Here is a 16,445-nt window from a genome sequence, read left to right as displayed (position 1 = left end):
GTGAGTAGATAAATAGGTACCACCTTGGTGGGAAGGTAACAGCCTTCTGTGCACTCTTTAGTGTATAGCCCTGCTGGCCATATGACCACGGAAAATATCTTGGGACAACACTGGCTCTCTGGGCCAAGGAACCAAGATCAGCACTGCGCCCTAGAGTCGGACACAACTGGACAGAGGAAATTTTTACCTTTTACCTGCCTGATAGAATCCAGAAAGCCAGACTGAAGTAACAGCTATATATACTACTGGCAAATCAGACAGCGGTTTATTGGTTTTAAAAATGGGACTGAAATTAGTATGGTGGATAAGGAGAGTGCCAGGGGGGGATCACTGGGAAGAAGCCATGATACTGGAAACACCTGAAAGAAAGCAGAGAGGGAAGAAGAGAGAGAAATTCAGAATAATAATTTCTGAATTCAGAAATTCAGAAGCATTGCGACTGGCAAAGTTCAGCTCACAACGTCATGATGGCTGTGAGGATCTGCCTACATGGGGGGACCTCATCAAGTCAAAAGAGGGAATAAGCAGAGCGTCCAACAATTAGAAAAGAGTTACACTAGGCTTCTGAGTTCCAAATGAACGTAACATACACGAACACACACATGTTCTTCTCAGCGACTTCTGAGAGCTTAAGTCCACACCTCAGACAACATCAGACAAGAAAAAGTGATGGCATGTGCTATTTACATAGTGTAACACTTGGCTTTGATCGGCAGCTAATCTGTAAATCATCCCCTCTTTAGTTTAGTAAAAATAAAAATAAAGAAGGAAAGTGAGCTGGAGAAGAAGACACTCACTGTCAAAGTCTATTTTCTCCACAATGTTTTTAGGCTTGATATTCTCTTCCTGGTTGCAAATGAATATTGTCCCAGGCTCCGTTTCCACCCAGCCATATTTGCTCATCCAAGACTTCAGCTGATTATCTGCAACAAGGAAGAAGAGTTACAAGCTGGGAGGATTGGGCCAAAGAGAGAATTCCGCGTTTCATTTTTTCCTTCAGGTTTATTACCACGATTGTTCATGCAAAATATACGAAGAGCAGCACAGTTGTGAAAGCAATGGAGAATCTGGAGTGGGGGGGGGGGAACGAAATGAATTATATAGCTAAGAAACATTATTCACCATGTGGAAAACTAACGAGAAATGTAAAATTCATTTGCTTTCCATTTGAACATGCACCGATCCAGAGTCACCTTGAACCAGGAGACGGGCAGCAATTTGATTGAGTTAGGTAGGTAGGTAGGTAGGTAGATAGGTAGGTAAAGAGATATAAATTTTCCATGTTTTCCCCACATCCTTCCATTCTAAATATCAGCAGGCTCCAAGGGACAGCAAAACATTTTTACGAGTCCATGTGACAAAGGGAAGGAAATTATATACCTGCCTTTACAGCCACTCACCTGTTAGGTCACCCAACATTTTGGCCAGGAGCCAGCGGTCAATATGTTGGTATGTGATTCCAACTACATGACAAATGACTGCAAAAGGAAAAAAGTTCACTGAGAATCCTAACCGGGGTTAAGACGACAGACTTTAACTGAGTTTTAAAGGAGGGAGGGGGGGAGCAGATTTGCTGGGTGAGAAGGGACTGCAAGACTTGTCACTTAAGTGACTTCAAGAGCACAGCACAATCACTCTGTAGCCAGAGCCTTCTGCAAGGGGTGCAGCGTCAAAAAAACCAGGAGTATTTCAATTGTGCAGTTCTGGCTGCTCTCTTGACTCTTTTATTTTTTGGCAAACACCTCCCAAATACTGAAAGACATATAAAGCAGGGATGGGGGGGGGGAAACCCTTCCTACGTGCACACTACTTGAGATCCCCAAGCAAATTGCAATACTTTTGACTTACATTTCCTAACCGAATCTTCGAATCCGACAATCCCATCTAGGAGCTTCATATTCTTATCCAGAGCTTGCTAGTATTAAAAAAAAATAAAAAAAATAAGAGAGGATAGTCTTAGTCGATGCCAGGACACGGTCTGTGACAGATATTGGTCTACATTTCTATAACGAAAGCATCTAAATTTACTGTTTCAGGAGATTAAACAAAAGCAGCACAAAAACTGACCCGACAACCTGACACGTATTAAACCGCCGTGTCCTCCCAGAAATCAAGGGAACTAGTGTGTTGTTCTGCAGATGTTGCTTGCACTGCTTGTACAGGTAGTCCTTGACTTAAATGATCACAAATTTCCATTCCGAAGCTAGGCAGTTGTTAAGGGAGTTGTGTCTGAGTTTACAATCTGTTTTTTTTTTTTTTACCACAATTGTTAAGTGAATTGAGCAGCCATTAGGCAAAACGAGCTTCCTCCGTTGACTTTGCTTTGGCCAGCTGGGAAGGTTGCAGACGGTGATCACGTGACCCCGGAATGCTGCAACCATCATAAATACACACTGGCTGCCAAGTGCCCAAATTTCAATCATGTGACTGCAGAGGTGCTGCAACAGTTACGAGGGCAATGATCGATCATAAAACACTATTTTCAGTGCTGTTGTAACTTTGAGCAGTGGCTGGTTATACGTCAAAGACTAGCAGTATCAAAAGTGTTTATTTCGCAAAAACAAAAGCCTGCTGTTTGATTTGATTTCCACATGCTTTCTTATTAGTCACACTTTGTTTTTGTTAGTTGCGAAGTCGTGTCCAACCCATCGCGACCCCATGGACCACGTTCCTCCAGGCCTTCCTGTCCTCTGCCATCTTCTAGAGTCCATTGAAGCTCATGGTTACTGCTTCAGGGACTCCATCCAGCCACCTCCTTCTCTGTCGTCCCCTTCTTCTCTTGCCCTCCATCTTTCCCAGCATTAGGCCCTTCTCCAGCGAGTCCTTCCTTCTCATTAGGTGGCCAAAGGACTTGAGTTTCAACTTCAGGATCCGGCCTTCTAAAGAGCAGTCGGGGTTGATCTCCTCTAGGACTGATCGGTTGGATCGCCTTGCAGTCCAGGGGACTCGCAGGACCAGCACCATAGTTCAAAGGCCTCCATTCTTTGGCGCTCAGCCTTTCTTATGGTCCAGCTTTCACAGCCATACATTGCAACTGGGAAAACCATGGCCTGGACTATACGTACTTTTGTTGGCAGGGTGATGTCTCTGCTTTTTAGTATGCTGTCTAGATTTGCCATAGCTTTCCTCCCCAGCAGCAAGTGTCACATTAGTCACATTAGTCTGTGTGAATCTACTACTTACCCAGAAAGCCTGAAAGTGACAGTTTTCCAATAGCTCCCCCAAGTATAAGATCTGACGGATTGGGCTCTCCTCTTGCTGGCAGGAACAGAGTTAAGGAATGCCACATATGAAGCTGGAGAAAAGAATGGAATTCCTCCCCCCCACACGCGTCTTTTGGACCAGACAAGCTACGAAATGCTCCCACATTGCTCAGCTAAAACGGAGGCTTTTTAAGTACAGCAGATATCACACGTTCACCTACCTGAGTAGGCATAATGATATATTTCCCACAAGCTACGGTAGAGACGTTATACAATATGAAAACTGAAACTGCTGAGCCTTATACAGCAGCACGGACATGAAAAATATCAGCTGCCTGCAAATCAAAATAGCAGCTCTCCTCCTAATCTTTTGTATTTTGGGCAAAACTGAAAGCAACTGGTTTTTTTTTTTTTAATGAATATTTGTAGGGCCACCCATCTCACAAAAATACGATTCTGGGTAGTGTACAACAGTGATTTACACAAAAAAAATCAATGTATTTATTTTCGTATCCTATTTATAATGGCTGTCCATTTCTCTAAAATGTCAGGAGTGGGCAATTATGGCAACATTACGACCTGTGGCCTCCAACTCTCAGAATTTCCGAGCAGCGTGGCTGGCATCAGGAATTGTGGGAGTTGAAGTCCACAGGTTGCAAAGATGCCATCGTTCCCCACTCCTGCTTTAAGCCATTGTTCTCCACTGAATTCTCCATCTAGACTTTTTTTTTTTCTGGCGAGCGGAGTTAATGGGAGGCTTGAGCTCCCAATACGGGGAAGTTATCCTAGAGTAACAAACAAGTCAGGATACATGAGCCTGATCAATCATGCACTTGCACAGTGTGAAGTCCGTGTGGGGCAGATTGGTGAGTGCTTTGAGGAGAATCTGGGCAGTCACCGAGACTTGGAATAAGTTAGGATTAAACTGATACCTAGCGGAGGAAAGGATGGCAAGATCAAAACCCGACAAAACCAACATGGATCATAGCATTTCTGCTCCTGAGCAACCATTTGCAGGCTTTCTCCCTCTAGAATTCGTTTCACTTATTTAAGAAAATTTAGATGGCCACTCAACTCATTCTCACAGACTCCAGGCAACTTACAGGGATAGAAGATTAACTCAACAGCAATGAAAAAGCAATAACTCCTTCAACCTCCTGCCAAATGAGTCCCAAAGGTGCTTTTTTCACGGGGCAACTGGACTTCCTTGTTTTTCTTTGAAGACGTTTCGCTTCTCGTCAGAGAAGCTTCTTCAGCTCTGACTGGATGGTGGGGAATGAAAGAGCTGAAGAAGCTTCTTGGATGAGAAGCGAAACGTCTCCAAAGAAAAACAAGGAAGTCCAGTTGCCTTGTGAAAAAGAATCTTTGGGATAAACATTGTTCTGGAGGACTGAGAATCTCCATAGACAATCAAATGAGTCACAAGATGGGCTCCATCCCACTTCCGGATTCCCCAGGCCTTGCCTTCAGGGCTTTGTGGAAAGACTGTCAAAGTGTCAGATCAGCAACTCACAGTTTGAGCACAGCCAGATTGGCTTCCAAGTCATAGGCATTCTCCTTGGCCTGGGTCTCCACGTAGTGCTGCAGAGTGACAAGATTTTCCGGGTTATATCTGAAATTCAGGAAAAGATGAAACAGCGGTCAGGAAGGATGTCCTAAGAGCCGATGGAGGCAGGCAGAAGTTCCTTGGACTTCCAACCCCTGGCATCAATGTTATACTGAAAAATTCCAGTTCCCCATTCCCGCTTCTGGTGCCTCCTTGCACTCTCTTCTCCTCTCTGGACCTGGCCTCTCTCAGCTGTCAGTCACAAGAACGAAAGGTTCGTTTGTGGAGCCACTCAACCACGATGCACGTATTTATTAAATTTATACGCCACCCATCTGGAGGTGGCTCTAGGAGGCTTACAATCAATAAAAAAGAGCTAAAGCAATAAATAGTAACACTAAAATCAATTTTGTCTCTCCACTGCAGGATGAAGGCCTCTTCTGCAGGTTTCCAATCAATACAGTCCTTTGCCAGTTGGGCCCGGAATACTTGCCGATGTCGTCGCTCCATGTTATTTTTGGGTCTTTTTCATGGATGCTTTTTAAAATTGATTTAAAAGTGATAAAGAGGGGAAGGAAGAGAGCAGGGAATAGAAAAGAAACAAGGATAGAATATAGAATAGAAGAACAGAACAGGAACAGAAAGAGAACAGGAATGGAAAATGGAGTAATAGAGCTGGCAGGGACCTTGGAGGTCTTCTAGTCCAACCCCCTGCTCAGGCAGGAGACCCTATCCCATTGATGCGCCCAGAGGCAAAATGCAAGAAAGGAAGCCCAGAGCCCCCCAACTCCAATGCTCTTTCCTTCCCCCCCCTTTTTCCAGGGGTCTCCAGATGAGGCCCCTCCAGGCAAACGCAGCTCGATTTAAAAAAACAAACTCAACTAATAATTATTATAAAAATTGGGAAGTAGACTAATTCCTTCTGCCCCATCCCGGTTTCTCCTACTAAATCCTTTTTTCCCCCTCTTTTTTGAGGTAAAAGGAGATGACAGAGGTGCAGAAATGCTGCCGGCCAGGCGAAGACGTGGGGTTCCTGAGCATGAGCAGAGCGCCATCCTCTCCCAGAGCTGCCTGCGGCTCCCGGCCGAGGCTTTCAAGGCCCCAAGGCCGCTTCGGGAAGTACCTGTCGATGCCCTTCAGCAGTTTCCCCACGCTCGCTCGCATCTGCTCGAAGGCCGCCATGGCTGCGGAGGCAGAAGAAAAAAGAGAGGCCGGAAAGGAAGCGGAAAAAGCCGAACGAAGGGAACTTCCTGTTGGGAAGGCGCCGATTTCCGTTTCCGCCCAGGCTTAGGCGGAGGTCTTCGGAGCACACGTTAACGCATGCGCAGTGAAGACTGACCTGCCGAGGTCGCCTAGAAGCGTTTTTCAACCTCAGTCGCTTTAAGATGCGTGGACTTCAACTCCCAGAATTCCTCAGCCGGCCTGCTGGGGACAGAGTAGGCGCCTTCCTTGGGCCCAGCAAATCCACTGAATTCTGGGAGTTGAAGTCCGCACGTCTTAAAGTGGCCGAGGATGAAAAAATACACGGGATAGAGCCCGGCGTTATAAGTAGTCACGCCCACTTCCCGCCTCCTTTTAAAAAGCACGTGCTCTTTCACAACGAGGGATAGGAACTTGGCTTGCTTTCTTTATCGCCCCTTTTGAAAGAAAGAAAAAAATCTCCAAATTTTCCTAGTTGGGTGGGATAAACCACAAACGTTTATGAATGACTCCCAAGTCTCAATTAATAAATTCAGAGGGGGCTGTAGATTCCCCCCCCCAAAAAAAATCTACAGCCCCCTCTTGGCATTTTCCCAACCTGCTTCTTCTCTGATCAGCTACCTCAATGCCCCCTGACAGTGCCAACCAAGGGGGAGGGCAGGAAAGCAGGCTGGGAACCCCCCATTCCAGCATCTCTGCTGCTTACTCTGCCAGGCTCTGTTGCAGCCTCACCACCTTCCAAGGGCTTCCTTAATCAGGGATGGGATGGAGCTGGGGGCATCACTTTTAAGATTTGTGGACTTCAGCTTCCCATGGGTGGGTGGGGAATTCTGGGAGTTGAAGTCCGCAAGTCTTAAAGTTGTCAAGATTGGACACCCTTGGTCTAGCACAAGTCTTAGCCTCCCATGAGATGCCCACTGTCCCAGCCTAGGAGATAATCAGTTGGTACAGACCAGAATCCACCGCTGGAGGCAACGGAGAAATCTCATAAATAAGGTATCATGTGTGTTACCTGTGAAAGGTGCAACCCAGTGGGAGGCACAGCTGATGGGAGGTTTGTAGCATCATCTGCCTCCAAGGTAAACAGGATCTTCCTTTGATCCCATATCACATTTGGAAAAGCCCCAAGACCCCGAAGGTGAATTGCATCTCATATGTGAGTGGGAGGGCTTTAAAGGAGAAGGATGGAGAGATTTTACAGTAAAATATCCATTTTAGGGTATTTATTGATTTCAATGTATACGATCCCCCACCTTGCAGGAGGCAACTCTTGGTGGCAAACACAGTTAAAAGCATCAATTGCAACAATATAGGAAATGAAAATAACAAACTACTGTTAAGATTTTTTATCAGATAAGGGAAGAATCAATGTTTGACTTCGGGATTTGAGGACTAGATCTGAGCTGACTTGAGAAATATTGTGGTTTTTCAACGGTTATTTGTGTTTGACAATGTGGTCTGTGTTAGATGATAACGAAGAGAAGAACATAACATGAATTTTGCTTTTTAGAATGTTTATTAGTATTTTAAAGTATTTGAAATATGGATCATTCATTCAAACTTAGAGGTGGTTGTATTTTATCTCTGTATTGAAAAAAGTTGGAGGCCTCTCTTGTTCTATATTTATTTATTTATATATATATTTATTTATATATTTATATCTCAGGGGCTGCCCCAAAGAAGAGGGAGTCAAGCTATTTTCCAAAGCACCTGAAGGCAGGACAAGAAGCAACGGATAGAAACTAATCAAGGAGAGAAGCAACCTGGAACTAAGGAGAAACTTCCTGACAGTGAGAACAATTAATCAGTGGAACAGCCTGCCTCCAGAAGCAGTAAATGCTCCAACACTGGAAGTTTTTAAGAGAGACGGGACGCCATTTGTCCGAAATGGTTAGGGTTCTTGCCTGAGCAGAGGGTTGGACTAGAACCTCCAAGGTCCCTTCCACCATTATTATTATCGATCATCGCACAGTCGCCAGATGTTCAGACTGGATTTGGCATTTTGTCTACCTATCGAGTCCCTTACCCAGGACCTGGGATAGGCAGATGTGGATGTTTGATGGTATTACAGATATCGTCGCAGGATGGAAGCAGTTCCTAATAAGGCCGCCTTTTGCAATTGACTAATAGCGAATTTGTCAATGCCAATGGTGTTCAAGTGGTGCTCCAGTTGTTTTGGGATTGCACCCAAGGAGCCTATTACTATTGGTACTACCCTTGCTTGCTTTTGCCACCGTCTTTCTATTTCTATTTGTAGGTCTTTGTATTTTGTTATCTTCTCCAGTTCTTTCTCTTCTATTCTGCTATCTCCAGGCACTGCCACGTCCACTATCCAGACTTTTTTGTCTTTCTTATCGACAATTGTTAAGTCTGGGGTGTTATGTTGCAGGTGCTTGTCTGTTTGAATTCTGAAGTCCCAGAGCAGTTTAATTTTATCATTTTCTATGACTTTCTCTATTTTATGATCCCACCAGTTTTTGCTTACAGGCAAATGATATTTTTTGCAGATCTTCCAATGCACCATTGTTGCTACTTTGTCATGCCGCTGCTTGTATAGTCAGTTTGTGCAATCTTCTTGCAACAGCTTACCAAGTGGTCCACTGTTTCTTCAGCTTCTTTGCATAGGCGGCACTTACTGTCTGTTGCTGTCTTCTCAATTTTGACTTTGTATGCATTTGTCCTTAAGGCTTGGTCTTGTGCAGCCAGAATTAGTCCCTCGGTCTCTTTCTTCAATTTTCCTGCTCTTAGCCATTGCCAGGTTTTATTGTTATCTGCTTTCCCAGCTATTTTTTTCATGTATTGGCCATGTAGTGCTTTGTCTTCCCATGCCTCTATTCTGTTCTTCACTTGGTCTTTCTTGAAGGCCAGTTTGGTCTCTCCAGTAGTTAGTAAGCCTTCCTGATATACTAATTTCAGTGCATCTTCATCATTGTTCTCCAGATATTCTTCCAAAGCCATTTTTTCTTCTTCAACCATCTGATGTACTTGTAGCATTCCACGCCCACCTATTTGCCTTGGTAGATAAAGTCTATCAATGTCACTGCGTGGATGAAGGGCGTGATTCATTGTCATTATTTTTCTGGTCTGCCTATCCATTGCTTTTAGTTCTGCTTGAGTCCAGTCCACTATTCCAGCTGTGTACCTAATGACTGGGATTGCCCAGGTGTTGATTGCCTTTATGGTATTTCCTCCATTGAGTTTGGATTTTAAGATCTTCTTCACTCTCTTGATGTATTCACCTCTAATCTTTTTCTTGACTTCAGTGTGCTTGATGTTGTCAGCTTGAAGGATACCCAAGTATTTGTAGTACTCTTCCTCATCCAGACTCTTAATGTTATTTTCGTGGGGCATCTTGATTCCTTCAGTTTTCACTATTTTTCCTTGTTTGATAGTAAGTGTGGCACATTTGTCCAAGCCAAACTCCATTACAATATCTTGGCTATATATACGGACAGTGTTGAGCAGCGATTCTATTTCAGATGATGTTTTTCCATACAGCTTCAGATCATCCATATAAAGTAGGTGGGATAGTCTGGCAGATGTTTTTGATGTTTGATAGCCATGTCCTGAGTTATTCAGTATTGTTGACAGAGGAAACAGTGCAATAACAAATAGTAATGGTGACAATGAATCTCCTTGAAATATTCCTCTCTTGATATTAACCTCTCCCAGCCTCTCACCATTGATCTGCAACTGTGTCTTCCATTGTGCCATCGATCTTTGCACAAATTTTCTGATGTTTCTACTGACTCCTGTTATTTCTAGGCACTTTATTATCCAATCATGTGGCAGAGAGTCAAATGCCTTTTTGTAGTCAATCCATGCCACATTCAGGTTGGTCTTCCTTCTCTTGCAGTTTTCCAAGATCATTTTGTCTATTAGGAGTTGATCTTTTGTTCCTCTGCTATTGGGGCGGTTTCCTTTCTGCTCAGGTGGAAAGAGATTGTTTTCAACTAGATGCTGTTGCACTGCATCAGCTACTACACCAGTTAGTAATTTGAAAGTTGTTGGTAAGCAGGTAATTGGCCTGTAGTTACCTGGTGTTGCCCCTTTTGCTGGATTTTTCATTATTAGGTAGGTTTTCCCAGTTGTTAGCCACTTTTCAATTTCTCCTCCTTGTAGTATATTGTTGAACTGCTTGGCAATGAGTGGGTGTATAACAGTTAGATGTTTCAACCAAAACCCATGCAGTTCATCTTCACCTGGTGCTGACCAATTTTTGATTTTCTTTGCTCTTTTTTCTACCATTTTTGTTGTTATTACTAGTTCTTTCATTTCAACTTCTGTTTTATTTGCATCCACCTCTTTTAACCAAGCCGCATCCTTGTTGTATTTCTTTGGGTTATCCCATATCTGCTTCCAGAACTGCACTGTTTCTTCCTTGTCAGGTACTGACTGATTCTTGCAGTTTCTCCATTGATGGATTGGTAGAAACGTTTCTGATTGGATTGAAATTGGAGGTTCTGCCTATAGTTTGCAATTCGAGCTTCATATCTACTGATTTTCCTGGCTATAGCTGTTATTTGTTGCTTTATTATTTCCAGTGCTTCCTTGATCTTCCTTGTTTCTAAGTGGTATTTCTTGATTAGGTATTCTTTGGTCTTCTTGTTCTTCAGCTTCTTTTCTTTCATCTGTTCTAGCTTGCTTGCATGTGATCTTAACTTGCTGATCTTATTTTCTAGTCTAACCTTCCATTTTTCTGGTGCACTGTTTGTTTGTTTTTCTTCTTTGTTGATTTTGCATCCCAGGTATTCTGTTATAACTGCAGCTGTGCTGTACATTAGTTGGTTTGTTTCTTGCAATGAATTGGTGCTTATACTTGATATTGCAATATTTGCATCTTTTAATGCTTGTGCTAGCTGTTTCTTTGGAACAAGCTTCAATGCAGGTAGCCTTATTCTGTTGTTTTTGTGCTGTTCTAGATGCTCAGTTATTCTTTGTTTCAATTCTTTTATTTCTTTAGTTAGAGGGTTTTGTTCTTCCTGAGGAAGAGGTGCCTGGTTTCCAAATGAGAACAGTTGTATATCTCTGCTGGATTCCTTCACTGCCAACTCCCCCTGGTTTGCCTCTACATTCTGAATTACTTCTGGTAAGGCTTTGATTTCTTTGCCCTGGGTAAACCTTTGCAGTTCGTCCAATTCTGTTTCTGTGAATACTTTATTTCGTGTTATAAATCGGCGTTGATCTGCTAGTCTCTGTTCTGTTATTTCTGATTCTGGATGTTGTTCTTTCCAGAACTGGTGCATTCGTTTTAGATATCCTCTTCTTGTTGGACTTGATCTGTAGTAACAGATCATTATTTCTTTGTTTTCCATCATTGTGTATCTGCGACGGGTAAACACCTTTTCTTCCAGTAGTTCTGAGCAGAGGGTTGGACTAGAAGACCTCCAAGGTCCCTTCCAACATTATTATTATTATTATTATTATTATTATTATTATTATTATTATTATTATTATTATTATTATTATTATTATTTTAAACCTATTTTTGTCACTTTTTAACTTGTTCTGCTATTCTCCTCCCCTTTCCCCCCTTTATGTTAGCTTGCATTTTAAGATTTGTTTTTGAAATTTAATAAAGATACTTTTTAAAAGAAAAATAAAATAACAAGAAGAAAAAGGAAAAAGGAGTGACAGCTCAGGATAAACCTCAGCAAGAAATGAACATTACATAAAAGCTCACCTCGCCTCCCGATTTCATCCCTGGAAGTTTTCAAGAAGAGACTGGACAGCCACTTGTTTGAAACGGTATAGGGTTTCCTGTGTGAGCAGGGGGTAGGACTAGATGACCTCCAAGGTCCCTTCCAACTTTTTATTATTATTGTTGTTGTTGTTGTTGTTGTTGTTGTTGTTATTATTATTATTATTATTATTATTATTATTATTATTATTATTATTATGTCCTTTCCAACTCTATGATTCTGGTCTGGAGGACCTTCCCAAAAAATTCACAAACCTGGAACCAATCTAATCTTGAGGCAACAGCATTCTAAGCACACATTGTTGTAAATTATTCGTTCTTGGTGTGGCAGGAAACTCATTGATGAGCCATCAGAGTAGAAAGAAAAAAGGATTCTGAGAGAGATTCAAAAAAGATTTGGGGCAAAATGCAGACAGGAAAGACCCAGTGGTGGATTTCAAATATGTGAACAACTAGTTCTCTGTTTGGATGCTGCTTCCGGAAGTCCGTTCTGAGCCTGGGCAACAAAAAATTAGCTACTGGGTCTGCCGAAGTGGTGCGAAGCGGCTGAATCCCACCACTGGAAAGACCCCATTCACATCCAAACTCCAGAAGGGTCCAGATGTTCTGGATCAGCTGAGAGGCCCTTCACCACCAAGTTGCTCGCCCACATTAATCACGCTGCAAATCAGGAAGCAGAGCCCTGCTGAGAAGTTCACCCGTATCCTGACCACAGTACAGAGAACAACGCCTACAAGCGTGCAGAGTTTATAATCTCTGCCCGCACACGGGGGGAACCCTGAACAATGGATGCTCGAGAAGGGGTAGCACGGCTAGAGATTTCCACCCGTGACCCCCAAGAGGACTTTGAACTTCTCCAGCGGGTTGGTGGAGGGACCTATGGAGAAGTCTATAAGGTAACCTCAACTGTCCTGCATGGGGGTTTGGGTTCAAGTGCTGCTCCGGCACCTTTTTCAGCTGTGGGTTGCTTAAAACGGGATTTGTTCCGGACATTAACAAATGCAACAAATAGAGATCAAGCTTCAAAGAAAAGAGAAGGTGCAAAGGATTTAAAAAAAAATAAATAAATAAAAAAAGATCAAGTTAATATTAGTCTGTGAAATTTTGGGCCACATGATATAAGGGAAGCTGGTCTTATTAGTCTAATAGTCTAATAAATAAAGAAATAAGCATCTCCAGTTGCTTGCAATACACTAAAATCCTGGTTGTATCTTAATTAAACTTTGAACTATGGTGCTAAAGAAGACTCCTGCGAGTCCCTTGGACTGCAAGGCGTTCAAACCGGTCAGTCCTAGAAGAGATCAACCCTGACTGCTCTTTAGAAGGCCAGATCCTGAAGTGGAAACTCAAGTCTTTGGCCACCTAATGAGAAGGAAGGACTCCTTGGAGAAGGGCCTAATGCTGGGAAAGATGGAGGGCAAGAGAAGAAGGGGACGACAGAGAATGAGATGGCTGGATGGAGTCACTGAAGCAGTAGATGTGAACTTAAATGGACTCCAGAAGATGGTAGAGGACAGGAAGACCTGGAGGAACGTTGTCCATGGGGTCGCGATGGGTCGGACACGACTTCGCAATTAACAATTAATAACAAAATCTTAATTAAAACCCATAAGGAAGGTTAATCTGAAGGATGAGCAATAAATGTCCTGTAATTGTCTTTGGAGGTGGGGGAAAAGTCGTCAAGGAGAAGCAGGCATAAAACGACAGAAGAGTGGACTTTTTTGATTCCCATCAGTGGTCCTGACTCCAGCAGTGGCTATGAATTCTATCATTTAATTGGTTTTATGTGGGCAAGAAGATATGGGAATCCCATCCAGGAACTATTTTATTTTTTTTTGCAGACTTTTTTTTACCTCAATTAACCTGTTTAAAAGGCAGAACAGTTTGGTAGCCCCCTCATAAATTGCATTAAATCATTTTATTAAGGCTAATAATTGATTTTACAAGAAGGCACAAAAGCTCGCAAAATGAATAAAATTTGGTAGTCGAAAAAAAAATCATTCTTACATTATCCACTATCCTTGGATTTTGGTTTTATATGGCTCTCCTTGCGGGTGTAAGAATCTCCCAAGTTCTGATCGGCGTCGGTTGTTGGATTTGATTTAATTTGAATGCTCATACTGATTGGATCATTAGCTTGGTTCCAATCGTCCAATCGATTAGACTGGAAGAACAGAATCAGTTTAAAAGTGAGCTGTTGCTGTTTAAAAGTGTTTTAATTTACAATGCCCCAGTGGACGATTGGAAAGGAATCAATCAGTCTTGACTCTGTGTTTATTAGAATCATCCTTGAATCAAAAGAGAGATTATTTGATTACTTGGCCTACAAATGGAAGCCTTGTCCTGGTACAATCCACCATTAATTTCATTTTAATTGCTGCAATTTAGGTTTCTCTGCAAAGATCCCTCAGAGCTGCATAGATGGCAGTGAGGTAGCCCCTGTATGAAATTTCCTGTTTGCTACTACAACTTTCGTTTTTTTATTTACTTTTTTTAATACCCATATAATCAAATAAAGCCTCGCGATTTGGCCAGATGTACATAAATTGCACAGTATTTTTTTTCTTTCTTCTTAAATAATCCCTACAAGAAAAGGATGACTGAATTAATATCCATGCTTGAAGACCCCTCCCTCAACCTCTAGCCCAGAAAGGGGCTAAAATCAGTGGCGGGATTCAGCCGGTTCATATCACTTCGGCAGAACCGATAGCTAATTTTTTGTTGCCCAGGGCCAGAACGGACTTCCGGAAGTGGCATCCACGCAGAGAACCAGTTGTTCACCTATTTGAATCCCACCACTGGCTAAAAATCCTTTATTTGCACCACTCTGTATTTGCAATATATATATCTTAAGAATATTAAAAATAAAAAGCTAAACATGGGTAAACTCATGTTTAGCTAGCAATAAATGCAAGAACACCAGGAAATTATAAAACTATAAAAAGTTTCAATAAATTTAAAACACCAAGCTTTCACTGGCAACTGCCGGCATCATCAGGGTGGTTTCCAGTCGATGGGAGAGGCCACAACCATAAATAGCCCATCGACTGGAAACCACCCTGATGATGCCGGTATTTTAAATTTATTAAAACTTTTTATAGTTTTATAATTTCCTGGTGTTCTTGCATTTATTGCTAGCTAAACTATCTATCTATCTATCTATCTATCTATCTATCTATCTATCTATCTATCTATCTATCTATCTATCTATCTATCTCAATCATTTTTGTCCTCAGCCGGTTTCACACATCTTCGTTTTCCAAGGAAAGAAAGATTGAACAATCTGAGCAGGCATTGCCACGATAACCCCCAATGCAGCATACAAAACATAAAAATCTTGCTTTAACAGCACAAAATGTGGATGAAAATAATAACAACACACACATAAAAAAAAAGAAATCCTGAGGCAGCAGCTGTATCCTCTGCCAGCAACACACAGAGCGTTTTTCAGCTGGGTTTTTTGCTTCCTCTTTCTCACTTTCCCTTCCAAACTGGGAAATGTCAGAGAAAGGCAAGATTTAAAAAAAGAAAAAGAAAACTCTTGGTAGAAACAAGAGTTTGATAAAACCAGGCGAGATGGAGTGGGTGCAGAATTAGAACTCGGCTCCTGAATCGAGATGGCTGTTATATCCTTTTTTTTAGGTTCCATTTGCTCGATTTAATATAGAATTTGTGCCTTCTGCCACCACTTTCAAACATTTTATTAAAATTTGGGTCGCTTTCTTCTCAGGCAAGGAGCAGAGAGTCGGGAAAGCTGTCTGCTATCAAAATTGTAAAGATGGAAGCAGGTAAGCGAGGAAAAATTTAGCACAGGGTTTCCCCACCGTGGCGACTTCAAGACAGGTGGACTTCAACTCCCAGAATTCTCCAGCTAGCCACGTGTAACCTTCCAACATGCAAAATCAACAGAGGAAGCCAGATTCCCTTCAGGACTGCCTGACTCACTGCACCACTGCAGTGCTTTGCTTAACGACCGTGGCAAAAGAGGTCGTAAAATAGGGCAAAACTCAACGTAACAACGGCCTTGCTGAACAACAGATGTTTTGGGCTTAATTGTGATCGTTTGTCGAGGACTAACTGTAACATAACAACGTAGTGGGGATGTTGGCCGTCGAAGCCCAGCAACATCTGGAAGGCTGAGGTCCAGATGTTTTAATAAAGGAGAATATTTGCAGCTCAGGGTTGAAATGTGGGGTCCTTGGTGCCCTCTGAGCTGGGTGGTTTCTGTGCAGACGTTTCATGACCCAACTAGGGAACGTTATCAGTGCTAGAAGTGGGGAGGAGGAGGAGGAGGAGGAGGAGGAGGAGGAGGAGGAGAAAGGACTGTGGGGTCTTTGGTGCTCTCTGAGCTGGGTGGTTTCCTTGCAGACATTTCATGACCCAACTAGGGAACATCATCAGTGCTAGAAGGGCGGCGGAGGAGGAGGAGGAGGAACAACTGTGGGGTCCTTGGTGCTCTCTGAGCTGGGTGGTTTCCTTGCAGACGTTTCATGACCCAACTAGGGAACATCCTCAGTGCTAGAAGGGAGAGGGGTCTAGCCTTGATGATGATACCTAGTTTGGGTAATGAAACGTCTGCAAGAAAACAAGCAAGCTCAGAGGACACCAAGAATCCCATAGTCGTCCTCCTCCTCCTCCCTTCTATCACTGATGATGTTACCAGTTTGGGTAATGAAATGTCTGCAAGAAAACCATGAAGTTCATCAAGGACCATGAAGCACCAAGGACCCCACCGTCGTCGTCCTCCTGCTCCTGCTCCTGCTCCTCCTCTTCTAGCACTGATGATGTTACCTAG

General features: G+C 42.8%; 2 protein-coding genes across 3 annotated transcripts in view; one reads left to right on the top strand and one right to left on the bottom strand.

The window, feature by feature from the left end:
- Positions 1 to 238: 238 nt before the first annotated feature.
- On the bottom strand, positions 239 to 6,029 carry LOC120319891 (eukaryotic translation initiation factor 3 subunit K). Its single transcript, XM_039369213.1, has 8 exons — positions 5,873 to 6,029; positions 4,717 to 4,815; positions 4,015 to 4,135; positions 3,184 to 3,258; positions 1,849 to 1,915; positions 1,401 to 1,478; positions 798 to 923; positions 239 to 359 (listed from the first exon to the last, which is right to left on the bottom strand). The coding sequence occupies exons 1-8, from the start codon at positions 5,929 to 5,931 to the stop codon at positions 328 to 330; spliced, it is 657 nt and encodes a 218-aa protein (XP_039225147.1). The 5' UTR covers positions 5,932 to 6,029; the 3' UTR covers positions 239 to 327.
- Positions 6,030 to 12,166: 6,137 nt separating this feature from the next.
- The window catches only part of MAP4K1 (mitogen-activated protein kinase kinase kinase kinase 1), a 33,647-nt gene continuing 29,368 nt past the window's right edge, over positions 12,167 to 16,445 (top strand). The window contains exons 1-2 of one of the 2 annotated variants that reach the window (XM_039369235.1): positions 12,167 to 12,546; positions 15,381 to 15,438. In XM_039369235.1, coding sequence (XP_039225169.1) covers positions 12,436 to 12,546; positions 15,381 to 15,438 — 169 coding nt within the window. In that variant the 5' untranslated portion in view covers positions 12,167 to 12,435. The remainder of the gene's footprint in view (positions 12,547 to 15,380; positions 15,439 to 16,445) is intronic. The other variant, XM_039369234.1, reaches the window with a different exon arrangement.

The sequence above is a fragment of the Crotalus tigris genome, unplaced genomic scaffold (genome assembly GCF_016545835.1).
Source record: "Crotalus tigris isolate CLP2741 ecotype Arizona unplaced genomic scaffold, ASM1654583v1 scf7180000020990.9691751010:1144802, whole genome shotgun sequence".
NCBI lineage: Eukaryota > Metazoa > Chordata > Lepidosauria > Squamata > Viperidae > Crotalus > Crotalus tigris.
This window is presented reverse-complemented; position numbering and strand designations above follow the sequence as displayed.